Source organism: Tachysurus vachellii, chromosome 1 (genome assembly GCF_030014155.1).
Source record: "Tachysurus vachellii isolate PV-2020 chromosome 1, HZAU_Pvac_v1, whole genome shotgun sequence".
In the NCBI taxonomy this organism is placed as follows: domain Eukaryota; kingdom Metazoa; phylum Chordata; class Actinopteri; order Siluriformes; family Bagridae; genus Tachysurus; species Tachysurus vachellii.
Genome location: NC_083460.1, coordinates 33,054,955 through 33,078,885, shown reverse-complemented (window position 1 = coordinate 33,078,885; position 23,931 = coordinate 33,054,955). Strand labels below are relative to the sequence as shown.

Genomic DNA, 23,931 nt, shown 5'->3' with positions numbered 1-23,931 from the left:
ATATGTGTAAGTCATGGGAAAATTACTAACCCTCCATTGAGACATCTCCGTAAAGAGTAAGAGGCTCCTCCGCCACAGGTGCGAGAGCAATCGCTCCACGTTCCCCAAGCATCCCAACCACTGTCCCTCTCCTCATCAGAGCGTGTGGTTCTTGATGTCTAAAACACACACACACACACACACACACACACACACACACACACACACACACACACACACACACACACAGATTCATTCCAAATCCCATCCAAAGACATTCCTAACTCTGATTATGCAATTAAAACCCACATGCCTTCCATCCTACAATATCAGTAAAAATCGGTAACAAAGATAAAACAAAGATGAATAAAAAACTTTTTAAAAAAATAAGAATCAGAGAGGTTTAACTAGACAGAAATTAGGCCAGGCTCAATTTCAAGAAATCTAAATGCCTCCAAGTGAATGAGAATACATAAATTCCTTCAACATTATTTCACTGTATGTAGCGCTCATAAACTCCATGAGCTTTGCATCTAAAGAAAAGATCTCAAGCACCTTAGAAATACACATGGATTTCCTGTGCTGCACGCACGAAGGAAATTGAGCTGTGAGGGTGCTTGAGGTCAGAGAGAAGTCTTACAGACACATTTCACACAGTAGGAGGGAGAGAGAAAAAATAATAATAGTATGCATATTTTGAACGTCACACCCCTCTTGTGCCCCCTCACCGAGTCAGAAAAGCAGCCTCTACTGAAATTCAGCAAAATATGGAACTGGCAGAAAAATAAAAATAGATCTCTAGACCCAGATTATTACTTGTACAACATTGTGTATGTATGACATATGGAATGGCAGTCATTTTAAGAAGATATGTATTTAAGTCTCTCAGATCTAAATTTTGTCAGACGACACCTCTTTTATTTGATTCAGAAAATACATTCGGGGAAAAAATCCTGCTCAGGCTTTCTCAGTGTATCATTTTTACTGCTAATTTGTTTCTAGGCTTGACTGGTGTTTCTAATAGTATATTGCATGGCTCTAAGGCTGACCGCTATTCTTGGCGGCGACCGACAGTGAAACAGTAACCGATATCCAGTGGACTCAGTAGCCTCTGGTCTATTATCATCAAATGACAGTGCTCTAGCTGAAGACCCATTCTACCATCAGCCATATGAATTCAGAACTATTTAGCAACTTATGCTTTAGATGCAGGGGGGGCACGGTGGCTTAGTGGTTAGCACGTTTGCCTCACACCTCCAGGGTTGGGGGTTTGATTCCCGCCTCCGCCTTGTGTGTTTGGAGTTTGCATGTTCTCCCCGTGCCTCGGGGGATTCCTCCGGGTACTCCGGAGAGTGGGTGCTTTAGATGCGTAATCACCTTTGTGTTTTGGGCTGCTATGGTGGCACCAGTGTGATACTCACTACATCCCACATAGCTCCTTAGCTCACTGTTGTGATCTTAGAAACCAAATTGTTGTGGGATTTTCCTGTTACCACTAATTGGCTAATGTCCCTAAAACCATGGCCTTGAAAATAAGCTTAACTTTCTCAATGTTACCAAATACAAATCCCATATGTTGTTATTCCATTGACAGAATTTAGTTGCTTGAGGTCAGAGAGAAATATCTTTTTTTTTTCAGACATTGTTTTCATCTCATACAGAACAATGTGATCATTAAATGCCTCCTGGGCCTGTGTGTCAAAGCCATGTCCAGGTACTATTGGCATCTGCTGCAGCCTCTTTTTACTAACCAAACTGGTTAATGTAGAAAAAATAATGTCCCGGTCAATCCTAACAATCCTTCACCCTGCTGCAATGACTCCTGTAGCTTTTGTAATCGGTATGATCTCTTGCATCGCTTGCTATGGGGATTATTTCCTTGAGGACTAGTAGCAAGTGTGTTACGACTACACTGTCAGGAAAAAGCACCCTGATAGTCTGGAACAAACAAAAGTGATATTTTCTGATTTGATGTCAGGAATAAAAGCGTACCAATAGCGTAAAAGATTAGCTGACCAAGCACACATATACTATGGGTCCAATTCAATTTACGGAAGTGTAGCTACTATTTTTATTCACATAATATTTTCTCCTTAAGATAAACAATGGCTCCAATAAAGATGTCTCATCTAAGAGACATCTTTAAAAAAAAAATAATAAATAACATTGTGCTATTGTGCTATTGTGATATTGTGCAAGGAAAATCAAACATGCCTCTGTTATGGTCAATTTCATCTCCTATAGTTATACTGTTTATCAATTTATAATTGCTCAGTACACATGCTTAACTCTGAATATGTCTTATTGTGTGCAAGAATATAGTGCGATTTGAAACACAAAAAGTGCATGGAAATTTTTTGTTTTGGCTAACTGTGATGATTTGTTTCATCTCTGGCTCTGTCTTGGCTGCACCCATGTCATGTTGCAAAGTCTCAACCATTTTCTTTGGAAAGCTGTTATTCCAATCAAAGCATAAACATCGTACAGTTCAATCTATAATGACAATTAACATGGCTTAAATAAAATCAATTTGACCAGACCTGAAGGAGATCCCCTCTGAACTGAATGCAAGCTAGGCTTTCCTAAATCGAAATATCATATGGTGGTATCCCATTTTACTCGCCTGTTCCTTTCAAATGTCTCAACGGCTCTTTTTTTCTGCTGTATGAGCCAAAGCATGCAGTATAACTAAGGAATTTAAAAAATAGATCTTGTACACTCCTGTACACTCAGGAGGGAGGTGAGTGTTTCCTGTAATGTCATTCTCCACACACCACCCTATTGGGTTTTAAGAGCCGAACTGATCCACAAACTCTTGCAACATATTGTTTCTGGACAGTACATCCAGAAGAACTGAACTCCAGATCTCTCCTCTGAGTAAAAAACACTCATTTATTCCCTGACATTATTTATAATTCACATAATTCACCTTTCAACAAGTTCCGACACCCCCGCCTAAAAGCTAATGCCCCCAAATCCACAGCCTTGAACATGAGCTGGGCTTTCCCTGAGTTTATTATCCACTTGAAGTCCCATACATTGTTATTCCACTTACTCATGAAGACATTTCCTTAAAAATATCCTGAGGGCTCAAAGGAACTTTCTTACTCCATCATGAGCAGTATATCTAAAAACAATAAATAAATAAATAATTCTAAGGAGAGATCTTGAAGCTTCCGGAACACATAGGGGGCAGGTGAGTTTGTCCTGGACCTAAAAGCTGACCAGATGGTTGACATTTGGCTCTGTAGTGCAGTGTGAGATCAGAAAGCAATTCTACATTTCCATAGAGAAATAAGGGATGATAAAATGATGATGGAAAATAAGAATCAGTGACAGAACAACACAGACTTAAATTTTGCACTCTGGATTGGAACAGTGCATGAAAACTGATTTATTTAACATCTTTTGCTAATTACACTTTCACTTCATTTACTCATGAGTCTTTTAATCAAAGCAGCCAATAAGACAGAATCACTATGCAAGCAATTGTGGGTTTAGGGTTTTGCCCAAAGGCCCAAATCTAGCTGTTGTGGGATTTTCCTGTTACCACTAATTGGCTAATGTCCCTAAAACCATGGCCTTGAAAATAAGCTTAGCTTTCTCACTGTTACCAAATACAAATCCCATATGTTGTTATTCCATTGACAGAATTTATACATGTATACAACCCTCTACAATATCTAAATATCTAAACTTTCTTTCTCCTTCAAGCCATACAGCAATTGAAAGATTTTGATTCAAGGCAAAAAAAAGAAGAGATTTTCTGACAGAGCTGTTACAATTGGTCTATGCATCTAGCTCCTTGAGGATGAGTGACTTTAAACTGTAGGATAAAGTAAATGAATGTATGTTGTCTCTAACCTTATCTTTGATTAAATGTTCTGTAGAGTTTAAGCTGTTCTTTATTTCACAAAAATATCGCAACGCAGCTTTTTGATCTGATTATAGGGAATTGAAGACATTAAGATACATTCTGGAATAGTTTACAAAAAATACAGAGATATTCTCTCCTCTACATTTCTTACTGAAACAACTGCAGTAAATACATGGATTAGGCTTCGGGATAGTGTGTGCTCTCCAGCACTACACATATGTTGGCCGTGTGTGTCTTGATTCCAGAAGTTGGACAGCCATGTTGGAAATTCAAAAGCTTGTTCTACAGCAGCTCAGATTAAAGAGTCTATCAGCAGCTGCCAATGAAAACATACTGTTCTTCAAGACATGGGTTCAAACCATGGAACGGCTTCTCAGCTGGCAAACTCATACTCTGAAAAGCCTTTTTCTGCTGGCTTAACAATTCTCAGTGAATATATATATATATATATATATATATATATATATATATATATATATATATATATATATATATATATATATAGGGAGAGAGAGAGAGAGAGGCAGAGGCAGACAGACAGACAGACAGACAGACAGAAAGAGAGAGGCAGACAGACAGAAAGAGCGCCACATGCTCATTCACACTCGGGGACAATTTACTGCCATGTTTTTAGGCAGAGGGATTAAACTGCTAAGATGCTTTGACTTCCTGGCATTCTGTAATGAGTAAGGTACAATCTGCATGGCTGGCACTGAATGCTTACACCTACAAAGACCAAACTCTAGTATAGCAAACAACACCAAATTAGTCACCTCTGAGCAGCAGTAACTGTAGCCAGAAAACTTTTCTCTACACCCTTTTGAAACCAAGTTGGGTTCCGCTCAAAATATTTGCTGGAAGCTGACAGCTAGTTTCATTGTAAAATTCTTATTTCCAGTATCTTAATTAATCTTTTCCATTGTGCAGTATTCTGCTAATGAATGCACTGCTGGCCAATATAGTGGAGCATTTAATCCCATTATTTATGGACTAACATGGATCAGTTAAATGTTTAAAATAGGGTTCTTCATGTTACCGACTGTTTTTGGATTTAAATCCCAATCCATCTGTCTAGTGTTAGAGAAAAGTAAGAGTGGGTATTTAAGCTGTTCTGTTTGAAAATCGAACATGTCTTATCATCCAATATATACGTACTGTAAAGTCAATATATAGTTATACTGATTGATGACTTTCATTCTTTATCCTGTGATTAAACATTTCTCTCCTGAGGTGCATATTATCTTCTCACACTGCCCACATCAACTGAATGGTTTTATGAGGATGAAAATGGATGTAAATCTTATGCTATGACCTTCACATTTACCAGCCCAATACCTATGGGAGATTCCTGACTTTCCAGTTAGCGCTCTCCTCTATCATCATCATCATCATCATCATCATCATCATTTTCATCACAAAAGCTAGAGGATTATCTTTTGGAAGAATGCTGTTTATCAATTAAGTATTGTTTGAGAAAATTGTCAAAAAATACCAAATCAAATCAAATCTAATTTTATTTGTCACATACATACAGAGTACGACATGCAGAGAAATGCTTTTTGCATCTGTCCGGTATTCAAGCATAAAAGGAATGGAATTAGGGATAAAAAATAAAACCAAAAGGAGATAGATAAATAAAAAGAAAAACTATATAAAAACTATGTAAAAATCTGAAAATATATGTGAAAAATAATGTACATACATAAATGTGTATGGTTGTAGCATCTAGTCTATGGCACAGCTCATTTTGATGGCTCACAGTGGCTCAACACTTATTAAAACACTATGTTATATTTTTCTTTAATTTGTCACCAATCTGAAGGTGAACAGTAATATTTAGGACTACAATAAAAATGTTTTTTTTTTTTCTGTGTGTATTTTCACCTGCTTGTGTAAAAGTCTTAATTTATATAAAACTCGAGTCCTGCATCATTCTGCTTACATAGCTAAGAAGATTTTCCCGACTGAATGTTTCTCAATGTACTTTATATAATTCATGAGCCTTAAACCAGGCCAGCTGGTGTCCTGTCTGCAGTTTTGGATCTTGGAGAACATTTACTGTAATAATGGGAGAAAATTTACTGTTTCAAGCAAAGTTCTTCAGATATTTTTTTTCATACATAGGAATACTACTGATATTAGCTCATCTCATAATGCACATCACTGGACTGGATACAGCCCAAAAAATAACAACAACAACAACTTTGTACTGATTGATGCCTGTAATTTGTAAAATGTAATTTCAAAAATTTGTGAATTGAGAATTTAAAGACCAAAAGTACCCTTTCCTTGAGGTTATTAAACAAAAAAATCTGACTTTTTGCTAGAGCATCAAAAACCAAAGTGAGAAATCATGTTTGGGGCAAAGCAGACTCAGAATTATGTTTACAAGACACCCAACACCACAACGCATATTGACTTCTAAAATCTACAAACACTAATAAAACAGGAGCCATCTGGAACATTCATCTCTACTGAACATTTTTTTAAAAGGTGTGAGCCACACGAACCGATTACTTTTGAGGTACAACTCAGAAATGCCTGAGAAAAGAAAGAGAATGAGAGAGAGAGAGAGAGAGAGAGAGAGAGAGAGAGAGAGAGAGAGCTACGTTGTATGACTCACAAAAACCCACAAGCCTCAGGAGTACCCATTAAATAACACTCAGGAAAATGCCTTGAAAATCTAACAAAAAAAGAAGCAGGAGAACAGGATGGAGAGAGAAAATGCATCTGAGTTATTTTCAACTCCTTGACAAAGTTTACGAGAGCACTTTGGCATCCATAAAGAAAAAAAAACATGATGCATTGTTTGCAGTGGTGTAGTCCTCAAAAAAAAGTGGTATACTACTACCCCCGCACACCTCTTAAACCCCCTGTTCCCTGCCACGCTGCCAAAACAAGAAAAGCAAAAACAACACACAGTGTCAAAAAAAAAGTCAATGTTTGCATTTACATGACATTAACATTAATGTCATGTAGGATGTCAGGATTCCTAAAGCAAATATTTAATAGATATAATTTACATATCTCCTCCTTATAGATTCAGTGTGGAACCTGCACAAAATGGTTCCATATAAAATGCCTTGGGATGACAGAAGCACAAATACCGAGCGGACATATCCCTTGGTATTGTGCATTGAGCTAAAGCAAGTACAGAGACCATAGAGTTTAACAATATCTGTAATAGTTCTTATATAAGCAGCAGGATTACATATGTTTGACAAAAGCTGATTTACACATTGAAGTTTACATCACAGTGAAATGCGAGTTAAAAAATGAGGGAAAAAAGGGGAAGAAAAGACGAGGGTAAATTATGGGCGTTTTAAGCAGCAAAACAAGTGGGTATACCGCGGGTATACGCTAATATTAAGCCATATAAGTCGTTATACGCTAACAGCCCTGGGGAAAAAGTAGGCATACTCCGTATACTTGCGTATGGCCCTGACTACACCACTGATTGTTAGAAAGGTATAGGTCATACCTGAATATCTCATCTTATTTGTTTTAAATTACTTTCTTTGAAGTCATTTAAATTAAATGAGAGACTTAGACAAAATTTGCAAGCAACTAAAATAAATAAGCTTTTCAATCTTAACTGAATCTGTATAAATAATTGCAGCTTGTTCTGAACCCTATCAAGTATGGTATTGTGTCTCCTTATATATAAATGTACACAAACTCTGGAGCTCTCTTAGGATACAAACAATTTTCCCAAACTAAATGGATTCTCATGAATACCACACTGCTGATCGTAATTGCTCCTGAGAATGGTTTACAAATACATTTGTTTGTATCCAGCTAGATAAATGAGTCTCACAAATAGCAATTTGACAATTTAAAGATTTTTTTCTTCTTATATTGTTATTCATTCATATTAATTTGCATTTATAGCATCTGGCAGACACCCTTATCCAAAATGATTTATACTTATACTATTCAACTGAGCAATTGAAGGTTAACGGCCTTGCTCAAAGGCACAGCAATGGATGCTTGGTGGACTTGGGGTTCGAACTCAAAACCTGTGGTCCTAACCACTTATTCCTTGAAATATGCCAGCAATATCTGACTGTAACTGAAGAGAAAAACTAAAAAATACTTAATGTAGTCATGCCAATGAGGTCAACAAATCTAGAGAGAGAGAGAGAGAGAGAGAGAGAGAGAGAGAGAGAGAGAGAGAGAGAGAAAGAGAAACAAAAAGTTGTCACACTCCTCATTCTGATTTTGTCATATCTTCTAGGTTTACTGACTAGTTACTGGTAGTTTCTAGAGTAACTAACAAGCATAAAAATGTCTACTTGACCCTACCTTGCTTAAATAAAAAAAAAATTTAAATCAATTTGCTATATGTAAATAAATAAGAGAACAGAACAATCCAAGTCAGATCATTTTTCATCTTTGTGATATAGCAACTAAATTCAAACAAAATACAAAAGTATCCAAACAAAATAAAAAAATTTTCCTGGTTGCATAAGTTTACACACCCCTAAAATTGCTCTGTAAATACTTTGTTAATGCACTTTGTGCTTGTAATACTGTACAGCATTCAGTCTTTTTGGGTAAAGATCTAAGGAAGATCCTTGGAAAAATACTCCAGATCTATCAAATTATTAGGAGGTCTCTTGTACACATCCCTCTTCAAGTCTTTTGGCAAGTTCTAAATAGGATCTAAATGAGCTCTGACTGGGTCATAGCAAAAAAATTTTCTGAAGCCATGCCTTTGTTGACTTGGTTTTGTGCTTTATATCATTTTTATGCTGGAAGGTGAAACTGCTTAACTTTAGGTATGCAGTTCTTTTGATGATATGCTTTTTTTGTTTTGTTTTTGTTTTTTTGTTTTTTTATAATTATACCCAAAAATGTCCACCTTGGTTTCACCAGACTATAATTTATTTTGCTATATGGTTTGGAGTGAAGTAGATGGACATTTTGTTGATGTTTTTTTGTTTGAATGAGACAAGGCTTCCGTCTAGCCACCCTACCTCATAGACAAGACAGAATACAAGAGATCGTCACTACATGCAGAGTGTAATCATTACTTGAAAGATATTTCTGCAGCTCCTTCCACTGGTTGCCTCCCTGATAAGTTCTCTTCTAATACTTCTGTCCAATTTGGAGGGACATCCTGTTCTTGGTGATGTCACGGCCTTAAAGGTGTGCCATGGTAAATATAATATTTTTTTGGGAAATTCATTTGGACCTCTCTCTTGTTCAATACATTTTGTCAGTGAGATCCTGTACAGGTACAGATTTTGTCAGCTCTTTCCCACCTGGTAATTATAATGTTTTTCCTTTTATTTTTCCCCTAATATGTTTCTATTTTTTTTTATTTTATTGTTGTTGTCTTAGTATCATTTTTGCAAAATATATCATCTGTACATTTTCCCATAAAAACCAAAAACAGAATTACTTTGCTGTCATACAGACAGGCACAACAGTAGCCAGTTCCAACACTGACACCCACAATGTCTCAAACACATTCAGTGGCTATCCCAGGTGTGTGTGTGTGTGTGTGTTTCCAGTGGGAGTCGACCTTCGCTTGCTCTCCCACAGACCACCAGCGGAAGTCCCTCATCAATCACATCTACCCCAGAACCAGATGTGTGTGGGTGGGTGGTAGAAAGATCAACAGGTCCATGAGAATCTTGTCAAAATGTAAACCTAAAGCTTTAGAAAATGAACTAAAAAACACTATAACATCTGGATTAGCTGGAAGAGAAGAGAAGAGAAGAGAAGAGAAGAGAAGAGAAGAGAAGAGAAGAGAAGAGAAGAGAAGAGAAGAAACATTTTTTTTTTTTCAAAATGAGCTAACCCTTTTACTGTATCTATAGTGTTACACACCTCTATACTGTGTCCAGTAATGTTCTACTACTTGTAGTTACGATTTAATATTCAGATGTCAGTGTTCAGGCATTGACATGTATGTATTCAGATCAGAAATATCAGTAATCAGATCTCAAAAGAAACTACAGAAAATGCAGACATATCATGCCAAGCAGATATTAAACTTTTGAACTATAAATACACTCAAAAACCATTTGAGGACAATCAAACACAGATATGACAATATTAATGCAATAGTTCCACTTTCTCAAAGTCCATAAATAAGTTTAATTTTCTACAAAGAGAACACCGGAGAAGAGAGGAGGAGGAGGAGAAGGAGGAGATGAATGCTCAGTCAGTTAATCGTTCAAAGAGTAGGCACATTTGTTTTTACAGGAGATAGCACTAAATTAATAAAACTACTATCATTATTTTAGTCAATTGCCAAATCCATCCATCCATCCTCTGTACCTCTTACCCTACACATAATCAGTAAGCAATCCTTTAAATTTTGTCGCATATACTGTACATCACATCACAGTGCATAATCCAGCTTAGGGGGTCGTCATCAAAGTACAAGGACAGCCATAATACAGTCCCCGGAGACCTTGCTCAAGGACCCAACAGTGGCATCTTAGCAGTGCTGAGGTCTGACCTCAAACTGTCCAATCAGCAACCCAGAGCCTTAACTATTTCAGCCACCACTGCCACCACTACCACAGCTTATAGCTTATAAAGCACACACATTACAATTGCATTACTTAAATATGATCTGATTGCTTCATTAAGTTATTAGCACCAGTATAAAAAATTATGACTTTAACAAGAAATCAAAAATGTAATTTCCTTCTTCAGTGTGCATTTTACATCTTTTAGTTTAAATGCAGTGGTTTAGATAGTATTGATAAATATATATTTTTACTTAAGAAATATAATCCACTAATTTGATTGATAGAGTGGTGTTTCAAGAGTGCTTAAAATTCCAATAACCACAATGGGACGTTTTACTGTGTACAAATGACACTTTTCGGGAACTATACCTATTGACCCAAAATATGAATGTTAATCAGTTAAAGATGAAATGGAAGCACTGGTACAAATCGATATGAGCTAGCTATTGAGCTAGAGCAATTGTAGCTTCTTTAAGCTCTGTTTCTGCAGAGCAAATATAAATATTTTGCCATATTTCTGGCCATTTGGCCTTTTAATGTAAACCTTTTCATTTCTCAAGTCCCTGTCCCACTTTCTCCTTGTGTTTTTTTGTCTTATGAGGTCTCCTCTGGCTGTGTGTAAATACCAATTTTCATTGTTAGCTTGCAGTCTGGCAGCAGTTCTGGGCTGTATTGTATTTCGCTAATTTTCTGTCCTCCCTGACACAAGTCCTCCTCATCTGCTAGTTCCTTTGTTTATTAGTTCCTGTCCTGTCCATGTTTTCACTGGTTTGATCTATGCATGCTTTCTGAATGATGATTGAGATTCCTCTGTTTATCTGTCTGAAAACCTGCCATAAATTTTGACCTCAAGTTAAGGACAAGCCCAATTGATGCGGACGTAGTCTGAGGGTTTCTATATTTGTAGAAATATAAGAATAGCTGTTCATTGATTTTTATTTACAAATTCCCATGAAGGTCCTGTTTAGTTTTGCAGTTTATCTTATCTTTATTTCAGAGTAAAACAACAAACAAAACCTGTACCATTTCCAAGTATATGAACTTTAGGCAGCGGCCTGTGGCGTCTGATCATGCTCATGTTTAGCAACCTTCCTTTGTTGCTTTATCCAAAAGAAGTGATTTCTATAACAACCTGCAGCATAATCAGTTAATGCAGCAGCTCAGGGACGATGGCTGGAGTCTTGTCAGATCATATGAGGTTCACATTTGTCTGACTACAATTATCCCACTGTCTTAAGCGGCCATGCCAAAAGACCAAATTACAGTAAAATATTTCTCACACATAACTCACACAACATTTCATCATTTAAAGCAAACGTTACAGCCTGTCCAATCCAAACGTATGATGTTTATAAAGTAGCCAAAATGATGACAGCTGTCATAATAGCACAGCACTCACCAATTAGCATTTACAATACACCATAATTACATTTTTAAATATTCAGAAATAATTATCAATCTCATTGTAAATGCTTTTTTAAAATAATATAAAAAATATGATACTTCAAGGACTATTTAAATAACTACAAACATATCTTTAGAAAATAATTTTCTATTGGTCTCAGTTATCAAGAACTGTGTCATTGTGATTAATCACATCCTGTTTCTCTGGAGTCTATACAAGGGCTTAAACACATGTAAAATCCCCTTTTCATTCATTACTATAGGTACAAACTCAAAGCACTGCCAAAATAAGATGGTTGTTGACTTGCATAAATCAGGCAAAAATATAAAATTGGCATTAAGTATAATTCACACTGTACAACTGGCTACAACTAGCATCATGTCGTGCTCAGATGAGACCAAAATGAAACTTTGTGGTCATAAAGACCAGCAAAACGATTGTTAACAAAATGAGTCAGTACCTGCAAAAACTGAATCTTAATGCATTAGGATTACTTTTTTTTTAATTGCAGTTAAAAAAAAATAATAATAAAAGAAAAACAATAAGGGTACCTTTAAGATTCAATATTTTGATTCTCAAGGCAGTTCAATATGTGACAATACTGCTACTCTTTATCTGCTGCAAATCCAGAGAATTCTTGTCTCCAGACTCCAGCAGAACTGAAGAATTCAAATAGCTGTTTTTAGATGCATGTTTGTGGTGTGTATAGAAATGTCCTCTCTATTGCTCCATTAAGCTTGATTCAGTAATAACTACTACAGCTTATCTTAAATCTTGAATACTTTAGGACTGTTTTCTTTCCATGATTGTGTAAACAATGAAAATTAGCCTTTGTAGATCGGAAGTGAGCCTAAGTATTGCACTTAGGACATACACTCGTGGGCCACTTTATTAGGAACAATTGTACATCTACACATTCAAGCAGTTATCTAATCAGCCAATCATGAACCAGCAGCAAAGTGCATAAAGTTATGCAGATACGGGTCAAGAAGTTCAGTTCGTGTTCACATCAGACATCTGTAATGAGTCTGTCTGTGTTTCTGTCCTGTTTCTGTCTGCTGTCTTTCCCGGTTGTTAATTGTTTGCTCCGCCGACTCTTTGGTTTCCATGGACATTCATTGTACTCCATCTCTCCTTCAGGTGTCTTGTCTTTGTCTTTAATTAGTTCTGCTGTGTGATTGGTTCTTGTCTCTTATTTATACTCTGTTTGTTCACTTCCCTGGTGTTGGTCGTTGCTAGATGTTGGATGTCGGTGTGCCTGTTCCTGTTTCCTGTTTCCTGTTTCCTGTAAGCTCTGTGTTCTGCCCTGTTCTGTTCTGTCTGTTTAGCTGTTTCTTGTGGTTTTGGACTATTAAACTTTAAAATCTGCATTTGGATCCTCACTCGCCTTTGTCCTGCATCGTGACAGAACGACCCACCACATGGATCCAGCAGACATTTTGTTTTGTTTGTATCAGGGGGATTCCCCAATTGAGGAGTATACGGAGGTATTCCTGGACTTATGCAATCAGGTGGATTTTGGGGAGAGGGCCCTTAAGGACATCTTCCGGCATGGATTGAAGGACGGGCTGCGCTACCTAGTGCCATTGGGCCAAGAGGTGGGGCCTTTCACGGACCTGGCCAACATAGCGTTGCTCCTGGGCGGGTCCTCCCTAACCGTGCACAGGACAGAGTCGGACACCGGCCCTAAATATTTTTTGGGGGGGGGCAGTAGGCATCGGGGTCCGTGGGCTGCGGAGCCAGGCCAGCCACGGACGCCCGAGGCCCCTACAGTACCTCGGTCCGACCCAGACCTGTGCACACCAGTGACCGAACCCGTCCACATGGGTGCCAGACCGGAGAGCTCGGGCGAGGCCCGGGGGAACCGGCTGATCGCCAAGCTGGCGGACACCCCGATGGCGTCGGTCCGGGCGGCCGGCATCCCTACGGCACCGGCTCGAGCACCTAAGGCACCTGAAGCATCCGAACCCGCCGACGCACCTGAACCTGCTGAAACGCCTGAACCTGCCAACGCACATGAACCTGCTGAAGCACCTGAACCGGCTGAAGCGCTTGAACCTGCCGAAGCGCCCGAACCTGCTGAAGCGCCCGAACCTGCCGAAGCGCCCGAACCCGCCGAACCCGCTGAGACACCGGATCCGACCGGGCCGACCGGGTCGACAGAACCAGCCGGACCGACCGGGTCGACAGAACCAGCCGGACCGACCGGGTCGACAGAACCAGCCGGACCGACCGGGTCGACGGAACCAACCAGGTCGACAGAACCAGCCGGACCGACCGGGTCGACGGAACCAACCAGGTCGACAGAACCAGCCGAACCGACCGGGTCAATGGGACCGTCCGGGTCAACCGAGCCAGCCGGACCGACCGGGTCAATGGAACCGACCGGGTCAACAGAACCAGCCGGGTCTACCAGGTCGACAGAACCAGCCGAACCGACCGGGTCGACGGAACCAGTGGTCCCCAGCTTTGTCTCCCTGTCTCTGTCAGTCTCTCCCTTTCCTGTCCATCTTTACAGGTTCAAAGCGCCTTCAGCACCACCCTGGCCGCCAACGCCGTTATGGTCTCTGGCCCGACCTGCAGCGCCACCCTGGTCTCCGGTCCTGCTCTGGTCACTGGCTCTGCCTGCGGCGCCACCCTGGCCTCCGGTCCTGCTCTGGTCGCTGACTCTGCCTGCGGCGCCACCCTGGTCTCCGGTCCTGCTCTGGTCGCTGACCCTGCCTGCGGCGCCACCCTGGTTTCCGGCTCCGCCCTGGCCTCCCACTCTGCCGGCTCCGCCCTGGCCTCCCGCTCTGCCGGCTCCGCCCTGGCCTCCTGCTTCGCCGGCTCTGCCCTGGCCTCCAGCTTCGCCAGCTCTGCCCTGCCCTCTACCGCCACATGGACCTGGCCCGCCTTCCCGCCCCCTGTTCCGCCTCCGCTCCGCCGCCCTCCGGTTCTGCGTTGGAGTGTCTGGAATCCACTCCTAGGGGGGGGGCTCTGTAATGAGTCTGTCTGTGTTTCTGTCCTGTTTCTGTCTGCTGTCTTTCCCGGTTGTTAATTGTTTGCTCCGCCCACTCTTTGGTTTCCATGGACATTCAATGTACTCCTTCTCTCCTTCAGGTGTCTTGTCTTTGTCTTTAATTAGTTCTGCTGTGTGATTGGTTCTTGTCTCTTATTTATACTCTGTTTGTTCACTTCCCTGGTGTTGGTCGTTGCTAGATGTTGGATGTCGGTGTGCCTGTTCCTGTTTCCTGTTTCCTGTAAGCTCTGTGTTCTGCCCTGTTCTGTCTGTTTAGCTGTTTCTTGTGGTTTTGGACTATTAAACTTTAAAATCTGCATTTGGATCCTCACTCGCCTTTGTCCTGCATCGTGACAACATCAGAATAAAGGAAAATTTGATTATGGTATGATCGTTGTTACCAGATGCGCTGGTTTGTGTATTTGAGAAACATCTGCTCTCCTGGTATTTTTTTTTTACAAAAAATGTTCTCTAATGTTTACACAGACTGGTGTGAACAAAAAGAAAGCAAAACAAAAAGCATGTCACAGAGCTCACACTTTTTCTGATGTTTAATATGAACATGAACTGAAACTCTTAACCTGTACTTGCATTATTTTATGCATTGTTCTGCTGCCACATGGTTGGCTGATGAGACAGCTGCATGAATGAGTAGGTATACCAGGGGCGTCACTAGGCCCTTTTTAGGGGGGCTTTAGACCAATGGTAGACCAATACACAGTTCGGTTTCTCATCCAATGCGTCTTCGCTGCATTCAACTTCATCCCTTATCACAGTGTGATAGTTGTTTTTTCTTCCAACAAAAATGAAGCGATTAACACCCATGAAAACATACTTTAGAAAACGACCATTATTTATTTTAATTGACCTTTTAAAATGTAAAACATATTATTGTGTATTTCGGCATTACAAATATGCAGCCATGCACAGAAATGTTTAAAGACACACATCATTATATTGTCTGAAACACTAAATGGCACAACTCACAACTCAAAATTTTCTAGTGACTGGTCACATCTAAATTTTCCAATTTTTTTTACAGTGAAATACAGGGAATACAATGGAATAGTGGATTGCAATAAGGTTAGTAGTATACAACCCCACCCTGGGGGCTGAGCCCCCCTAAAATGAAAATTCTAGAATCGCCCCTGAGGTATACCTAATAAAGTGGACAGGTGGTGTAGATTTGTTCTAGAACAGTGGATTTGTGTTGTTTTCAGATTAGCAGCTGCCTTCAGCAAAACACTGCACTGACAGCTATTACGCCCATCATCCTATAATTTTATTGTGTGAACGGAAAAGCAAGTGCTTTGAAACCTGACCTTATCTTGCGCTGATGGAAAAAAGCAATATGACAAAGCGATGACTGATGTTTTAACTTATATGAAACGCTGATGATGGTGAATGACATTGATATAATATTTTTATATTATATGGAATTTTTTTTAGGTAACATGAACAGATCTCAACGTGACAGCTTTTTTTCCAGCACACACACACACACACACACACACACACACACACACACACACACACACATACAATAAATATGAAAGACAGAGGCCGAGATAAGAATAAGGAGACATAGTGAGACAGATGGAGCTGAAGAAGGAGTTAGTCAATCCAGAAACACATAGAAAGAGATCCTGATTATTACACTCCGGCAGTTTTATAAACATAATTGAAATTTGAAACATACATTTCTTGTCATGAAAATAACAAAAGTATGCTTTACATTCAGTAGAAATTATACTTGCTAGGAATTCAGAGCTCTTTTTCCTGTTCCTTTTTTACTGCTTGTTGTAAACTGGTCTTTTCTACAAAGTTTATTGCTAATAATTATAATGTTGCCCAGCCACCACTGAAATGCCAAAGACTGCATTCAAAAGACCTTAATGGCTCTTTAATTATACATATTTCACACTTCAGCATTCATCTTGCAGATCCATAATTGTATATTGAGCATTTAATTGGCAAGGGTGTAATTACTGGTTCGTTATTATGTAATTATTGGTTAATGGTTCAAATGTAATAAAAATCCTAACAGTTTGAATAATTAATTTGGTCTCTTAAACCATTAAGTCATGAAACAATTATGATAGTATTAAAAGTATAAACATATTCCTATTATATGTCAAACATTTAATGAACACAGTTATTACACTTTATATTTCTCAAATTAGCTTCCTTTGTCCCCTGCGAGTATAGATTAATTTGAATTAAAATATAAAAATGAATACACTCATTTTTATCTCAGCATCCAGTTGCACCACTTTCAGCTGAAGTTGCTGTTACTATAAATGTAGTGTGTCAGTTAGCACAGACATTTAAAGTATATCCTAACTGAATGACTTTTAGCATCTTCTTCACCATCTGTAGTCAATCAATTACACAATCCACCATCAACAGGGAATAATACATCTATGACACTAGGTAATTTAGCTATCATTACTTGCTTTCTGTGCTACATATTAACTTGAGGTAAAGTCTGTCTGTCGAATTTCTCATATTCTGTATTTTATCTGTGCTGAACCAGGACCTGGAACCTCTTAGATTTGACATGCCTTTGTTCTGGAACATATCTATATGGATCCAGCACATATACAGTCTTTTTTTTTTTTTTTATTTAAATTAATAGAAAATGAAATAAAATGAATTCATATTAATACAATAATTGTAATGGATGACTATTATTTGTGACACTTCATTTCCAAAAATATACTCAGCTCATATCCATGACAACATGATGATCACCTGCTCAATCATCGAGACAAAAAAAAAATCAGTTGAATTTGTTGTCATTTTCTTTGAAGAAGAAAGCAATGATGGACTAGAACAAAATGCTAAGAATAAGAAAAAATAAAAGCATTATTTGTGTTCCTGAAACTCACTGGTCAGACAGTTTCACCCTGTGCTATACGTGTGCTTTTGAATTTGTAAAGCAAACAGCCACACATGAGCAGAAAACAGAGCAGAAAATGCTAATACGAAGGCGAGACTGAAAGCTACAGTACACGGATGTGTTGTAGAGTAAATCAGGTTATTAGATACGTATTTTTCATTTATATTGGCATTAGTGGTGTTGAATTATTGTAATGTTGCATAAATTATTTAAGGTACTTATTTCAGTTACACCCAGGTGTCTGAACAAACTGACTGCTAAAAGGTTAAGGACAATTAAAGGAACGTAACTGCAAACATGCAGCTGATTTCAGTTGTCTTACTACATCACTCAAATATCATGGCTGCAATCCCTCAATGTTCAGTAATCAACCTACACTATTTTCTACCACCACATTCAACAACTTTATTGAATTATATTATTATTTTATATTTAATAATGTATTAATGTATGTATGTGTGTGCGTTTGTGTTTGTGTGTTTCTGGGACCTTTTCCCTTCTTGTCCACATGCTGCATGAACTCTGAATTTTATATTTTAGTACCTCATCTTTTACAAATAAAGCAGTGCTCATACTAAAACAGAAGAGATCTCAGTTTGGAGGTATTAGAACTGGGGGAATGTGGGGTCTAGAATCTTCAAAATGTTCTGTTTTTTTAGACTTTGTATCTAGTAATTAATACATTATATTAATTACATTTTTATGTCTAGGCTGAACGTACAAGCCATTTTTTTATACTTCCATTTGTCCACCATTGGTTTACCAGTGCTCTGCTTGCTTCACCACTACCTTTCTACTGAAAGCAATTTTGAGCAATTCTAGACTCATCTCTGAAAAAAAAATGATCAGAGTTTTCTAAGAGCTGTTTGAATAGTCACACTCTAATATCAGACTAAAAAATAGAAGGCATAAAGGACACACTCAACTGACTGATGACGCATTTAATAACCCTGAGAGATACAATACCTCTTCTATTTCATCTACTTATAGAGAAATTGCTCTAAATAAAAAATAACCTCAGTTCACAGCACAGTGGTAAGCGAGTTAACTAAGATGCCCAAGGTTTAACATTTTCTGTTAAGTGGATAACACACAACAAATAGGAATAAATCACCAGAATAGAAAAATACAGATTCAATATATATATAGTGTATGCCATTAGTTTTCATTTCATTCATATTAACATATTATTCAGAAATTTACCACCATAACATCACAATGATTTTTCAGCTCTTATACAGCTGGCCCTTCATTTGGGAATGGTTACTCTGCACTCCTGTCTGTCAGATTTTCCCTTTTAGTGCAGGTCATTTTATTCAGAGTAACACTGGGTAATCACATATAAAAACCTGCAGAGTCCCTATAATATAAGCACTTTTTGGAGCAGTGAGCCATTCATAGTTTAAAATCAGCGACATGGGGAGAATGAAGAGCTACTGACACTCCCAGATGTTATTGTCATTTCATTATTCAGAGTAGCTCTGAGCAGCTGGCGACTTGTGCTTAATGTCGATACCAATTTTACTTAAACAAGAGCACAAACCAATCGTTAGTCTATAAAAAAAAATGCCGATAAAAATGAAATTGCTTTTTTTTATCACAGATTCTGTATATGGTGGTATAAATCGATATAAATTATACTCTTAAACCTTTCTTTTGGTGGCACAGTTTTTATAAATATTTAGGCTGATGTTTTCTACTGAGCACAGACAATGTAGGATGCTGACAGTTTTTAAAAAAAATTTTGCATCCAATATTTATTTCTTATATATATTTTTATTTTTATTTATTTCTTTCATCCAATATTTATGGTGTTGTCCATGATTTTGGGTGAATTTCAGTGACTTGTGTTAAATGTGTGGCTGCAACTGTGACTTCTTTCCCATGTTTATTAAAAAATAAAGGAAAACTAAAATATTTGTAAAGTATTATTGTCCAAAGAGGTACTGTAAATTAATAAATCATATCTTGGTTGATCAGCTACAATGGGGTCAATATTTATATATTTCTTCTTTTTTTCAATCTGCTTTTAATGTGTTTGTTTTTACTAGATGAAATTTGCAATTAAAGTAAAGAAGTGTGGTTTCCAGAGTAGCAGTAACCCTAATTTTCTCACATTAACATAAACACAGTAACCGTCATTCATTTTTAAGATCCAAACATTTGTTCAGGTCTTGGCGCTCCCATACAGTCCCTCTGCAAAAGAGCTTAGCGCTGCTAATTCCCTCACTGCTAATTAATAGAGTGTGAAAACAGAAAATCCTGAATATGGCTGCTGTGAATTATTTAGTGTGAAAATAAAATGGGTTCCCATTAATCTACAACTGATCCTGTCTAGAAGGAAAGCTGTGTTCGTTTAAAATATGATTCAGCTTGGCAGAGCAGAGGTTGCCAATGACTAGTTACGCTCAGTTCCAGGACAGTTAACATACCTATCAAATGTACAACAAAATAACCTCATTAAACTTATTCAGTGCATACAATGTTTCCACACAATTATAATTTGTTTTTCTGAAACCAACAAAATTTTCCTAAAAAAAAAAAAAACAAAGTCTATGCTTTCACATGAACTAAGGATCCAACCCAAGTCAGTGGTATACTGCATCAAACCCATTACCACTGCAATATTCTACCACATGTTTCAATCATGTTAATGTAATACTATAGTTATAGTTTACATGCCAACATCGTGAGATTTCAAATGCAATTGATCATGCTCACCCTACATAATTCAATCTAGCAATTAGAAACTCGTTTAAATGAAGTTTAGTATCAGCAATGAAATTACATTTTGATGAGAAACATTATATTGCTATCCAAACTTTCACAGTATATTCTCTTAAATCTGGCTGACCACATATTAAATTTTTTCCAGTGAATGTATCTGAATTTAGAACAGTATTGAACCAGGATATTTGACTGAAAACTGTTTCTAGCTGTAGTAATAGTTTTACATCACTGCTGTCACTTCTTGAGTAATGTATAGCATTTCCAAGTAAGTTACAGTTAGTGGTTTGATGAATGAAACTGCTTTTACAGAGTCTTTCCTTGTTGAAATGGTCATGTGTGGGTGGTTTCCTGTGAATGCATCCCAGTTCATAAGCGAGGGGAACAGGTCAGCTGTGTAATCCATAATGCTTGGCACTAATCCAAACTACGATGTGGAGAATTCAATTAGAACAAAGTAACTGCTTCCCAATGTCTCGGGGTGCTCTGATATTAACCAGTGATCAGGGGATAAGCATTGTCAATTGGGAGTTTATTTTACACTCCTCTGTTCACATTGTGGTTAAACCAGTGATGAAGATGATTCTTTTCTAATATGTCAGCTAACGAACTCTCTCTCTCACTCATCTTCTACCGCTTATCCGAACTACCTCGGGTCACGGGGAGCCTGTGCCTATCTCAGGCGTCATCGGGCATCAAGGCAGGATACACCCTGGACGGAGTGCCAACCCATCGCAGAGCTAATGAACTGATCAGACACTATGCATTACTATAATGAGGACATAAATTTTTTCCCACACATACATGGTCTGCTGTGAATGAGTGATACATATTGATCAAATAATAGTTAATACGAAGCTCGTTTAATATAACTAAGTACATGTATCAAAAGACAAATATAGCGATTCTGCAAGATGAACCAACATTGCATTGCACTGCATTTCTAATCACAGCATTAAACCTGGACATTTCAATAAATCAAACCAAAAAGCAACAGTTGTTTTGTTTTCCATTTTCTGTTTAAATTGAGAGAAACTACTATTTTCAGCTTGGTCTGCTGGTTTTCCCATAATGACTGGGAGATGTAATACTTTCAATTATCACGTGTCACTCATGGTTGAGTTCAGCAGGCTACAGGATAATATATAGCTAGAAGGGTCACATTTTATCCCCTGCTAGCTTTTCCCTCTGGGCTAAACATATTAGCCTATAGCCCTTTGCTTTTCCAGCAGAGATTGCTTGCCAAAAAAATAGGCCAGGCTGCAGGGATGAACTGAAATGTGACCTCAGCTAGCTCTCCAGCCTTGTTGCTATTTACTGTACTATAAAACTGAAATGTTAACCAGATTTCCTGAACAATTTGAAATCCTTATGTCACTTGGATTGGTTCCACATGAATGAATGAATGAATGAATGAATGAATGAATGAACTCTGATTTGATGTCAGTTTGATGAGTAAAATATATGGGTAAATAAATAGACAAAGTGCAGCTTTAAAGAAGGACAAATGTAAATGAAACAAAATGCAATTCACATGTGCATGTACACATGTGAGCTGTAAGTGAAAATTAAATGAGCTAGCAATTAAGTCATCGTTGTTTATTTTTTTTAATGGTAAATGAACCATGGAGCATTATATATGTAATATAAATTTGTTTTTTAAAATGGATTTCATGTTATTTAAAGAAATTGACAAATATATATGATTTACAGTTAAAAAATAAGCTTTATTGTAAGGTTTAAATAAAAAGAAAATAGCAGTGATTCTACTTTGTACAGTATAACTGCATAATTTCAATAGTATCAGACGTTGGAAAAGTACAAAAAAATTCTTACAAGGATAAAAATATTAAAGGCATAACTGGTAAGCAGATAATTCCTGGGTGTACCTCAGGGGTTGATGTTGGGTCCCATACCATTCTCTTTTTAATAATACATCTGGCTGGGTAGGTGAATCTGCACTTAAACTAAATCGACGCATTAATTGCTTTAAAATATCTGGAAAATATGTGCAATTCTCAAGATCTTCTCACAATGCAGCATTGTGTTCTCAAAACTCTATATAAATTCTCAAACATCTTCCAAACAAAATACAATGTGGTCTAAACAATCCAATTTCCAAAACAAACTGCAATTTCTCTAAACTCTAATCTCCAGATGGGATCTGTTCCAAATACCACTCAACATTTTAACAATCTAGCGAAAGAACATTACAAAAGCATATATCTAGGATACGGTATGAAGAGCTTGTGGTGTTTGTCTAATTATCACACATCATATTCAAGATTCCAGCTTCAAAGTTTGGTTTAGATTGGCAAAATATAAGAGATTGAGAAAGACAAGGAGGTTTAAAGATTACAAAGATATTGAGGAAAGCATGATAATTGTGTCTGATGGTTCAGGAAGAAGCCCAATTGGACCTAATTCCATCTTTTCCACATTAAACATCCTCCAGTCTCATTATTAAGAACTATTATAAACTCAGTATGTTAACATTTTTCCAGAACACTGGGAGAAGAAAGATGACACACGGAGGCTTAATGATATGTGATTAAATCTTCATGTTTTAAACACTAGTGATCAATTCATTATTTATTATTTCATATCAAAAAGACATATGCTCTTTAATTCTAAATAAACCTGATCTCATGAAAAACCCGGCACATGTGACGCAGAGTATGGCTGCTAATCAGTCAAATACAAACTGACTACTAATGAGACTTAACAATTGAGTGTGTGAAGGGTGAAATAAACACACTTCTTAACTGCTTCTTGATCCAATATGCTTGGTAAAATTGCAAAACTACACAGTGGCATGATCACATATCCAGAGAGGGAAAGAGATAAAGAGTGTGTGTGTGTGTGTGTATGAGAGAGAGAGAGAGAGAGAGAGAGAGAGAGAGAGAGAGAGAGAGAGAGAGAGAGAGAGAAATACATTTAGGACTCAATGTAATCCATTTCCAAAGGAAGCCGCTTTGTCCAAGGATGCTTCCACAGACAAAAGCTGCATCCCACAATGAAGTTCTTAATAAAACTCTGCTTAGTGATGCAGAGGTACAGTACATGCTACAGATGACACTAAGGTGCAAGTCAAGACAAACCTGGGGCATCATCAGTAGCTCAAGAAACACAAATAAAGTAGTATGTTTAATTCTGGTTATCGTCATAAACGTAAAAGACAAAAGTCTCTCTATTTATCCTATCTCAATATTTATAACAATCTACTTATGGGAAAAAAGTATTACTGTCAAATGTTAAAGATTTGCAAGTTTAATAGTGGGAAATATGTTACAACATTGGAGGGTAAGTTCTGTTCTGTTCATTACATTACTTGTTATCGATCTCTTATTAGGTCATTTAAACATTTTCTGAATTTGTCTGCCATTTCTGGTACTGAATGTGTAAGTGCGCTTCTTTGTTGTGTTGATGGGACAGGAGAAAGACATTTTATCAACTGGCATTTGATTCTAAAACTGCAATGATGAGGCTTATGGCCATTTTGTATGATGTGTAACTATTCAAAAACATGATCATGAAAAAATCTCACAAGGA

At 37.8% G+C, this 23,931-nt stretch overlaps 2 protein-coding genes across 3 annotated transcripts in view; both read right to left on the bottom strand.

Annotated features, from left to right (window-relative positions):
• The window catches only part of efl1 (elongation factor like GTPase 1), a 292,867-nt gene that overhangs the window by 203,918 nt on the left and 65,018 nt on the right, over positions 1-23,931 (bottom strand). The window lies entirely within an intron of this gene.
• The window catches only part of adamtsl3 (ADAMTS-like 3), a 169,629-nt gene that overhangs the window by 81,678 nt on the left and 64,020 nt on the right, over positions 1-23,931 (bottom strand). For both annotated transcript variants that reach the window (XM_060883894.1, XM_060883901.1), the window contains exon 4: positions 31-158. In XM_060883894.1, coding sequence (XP_060739877.1) covers positions 31-158 — 128 coding nt within the window. The remainder of the gene's footprint in view (positions 1-30; positions 159-23,931) is intronic.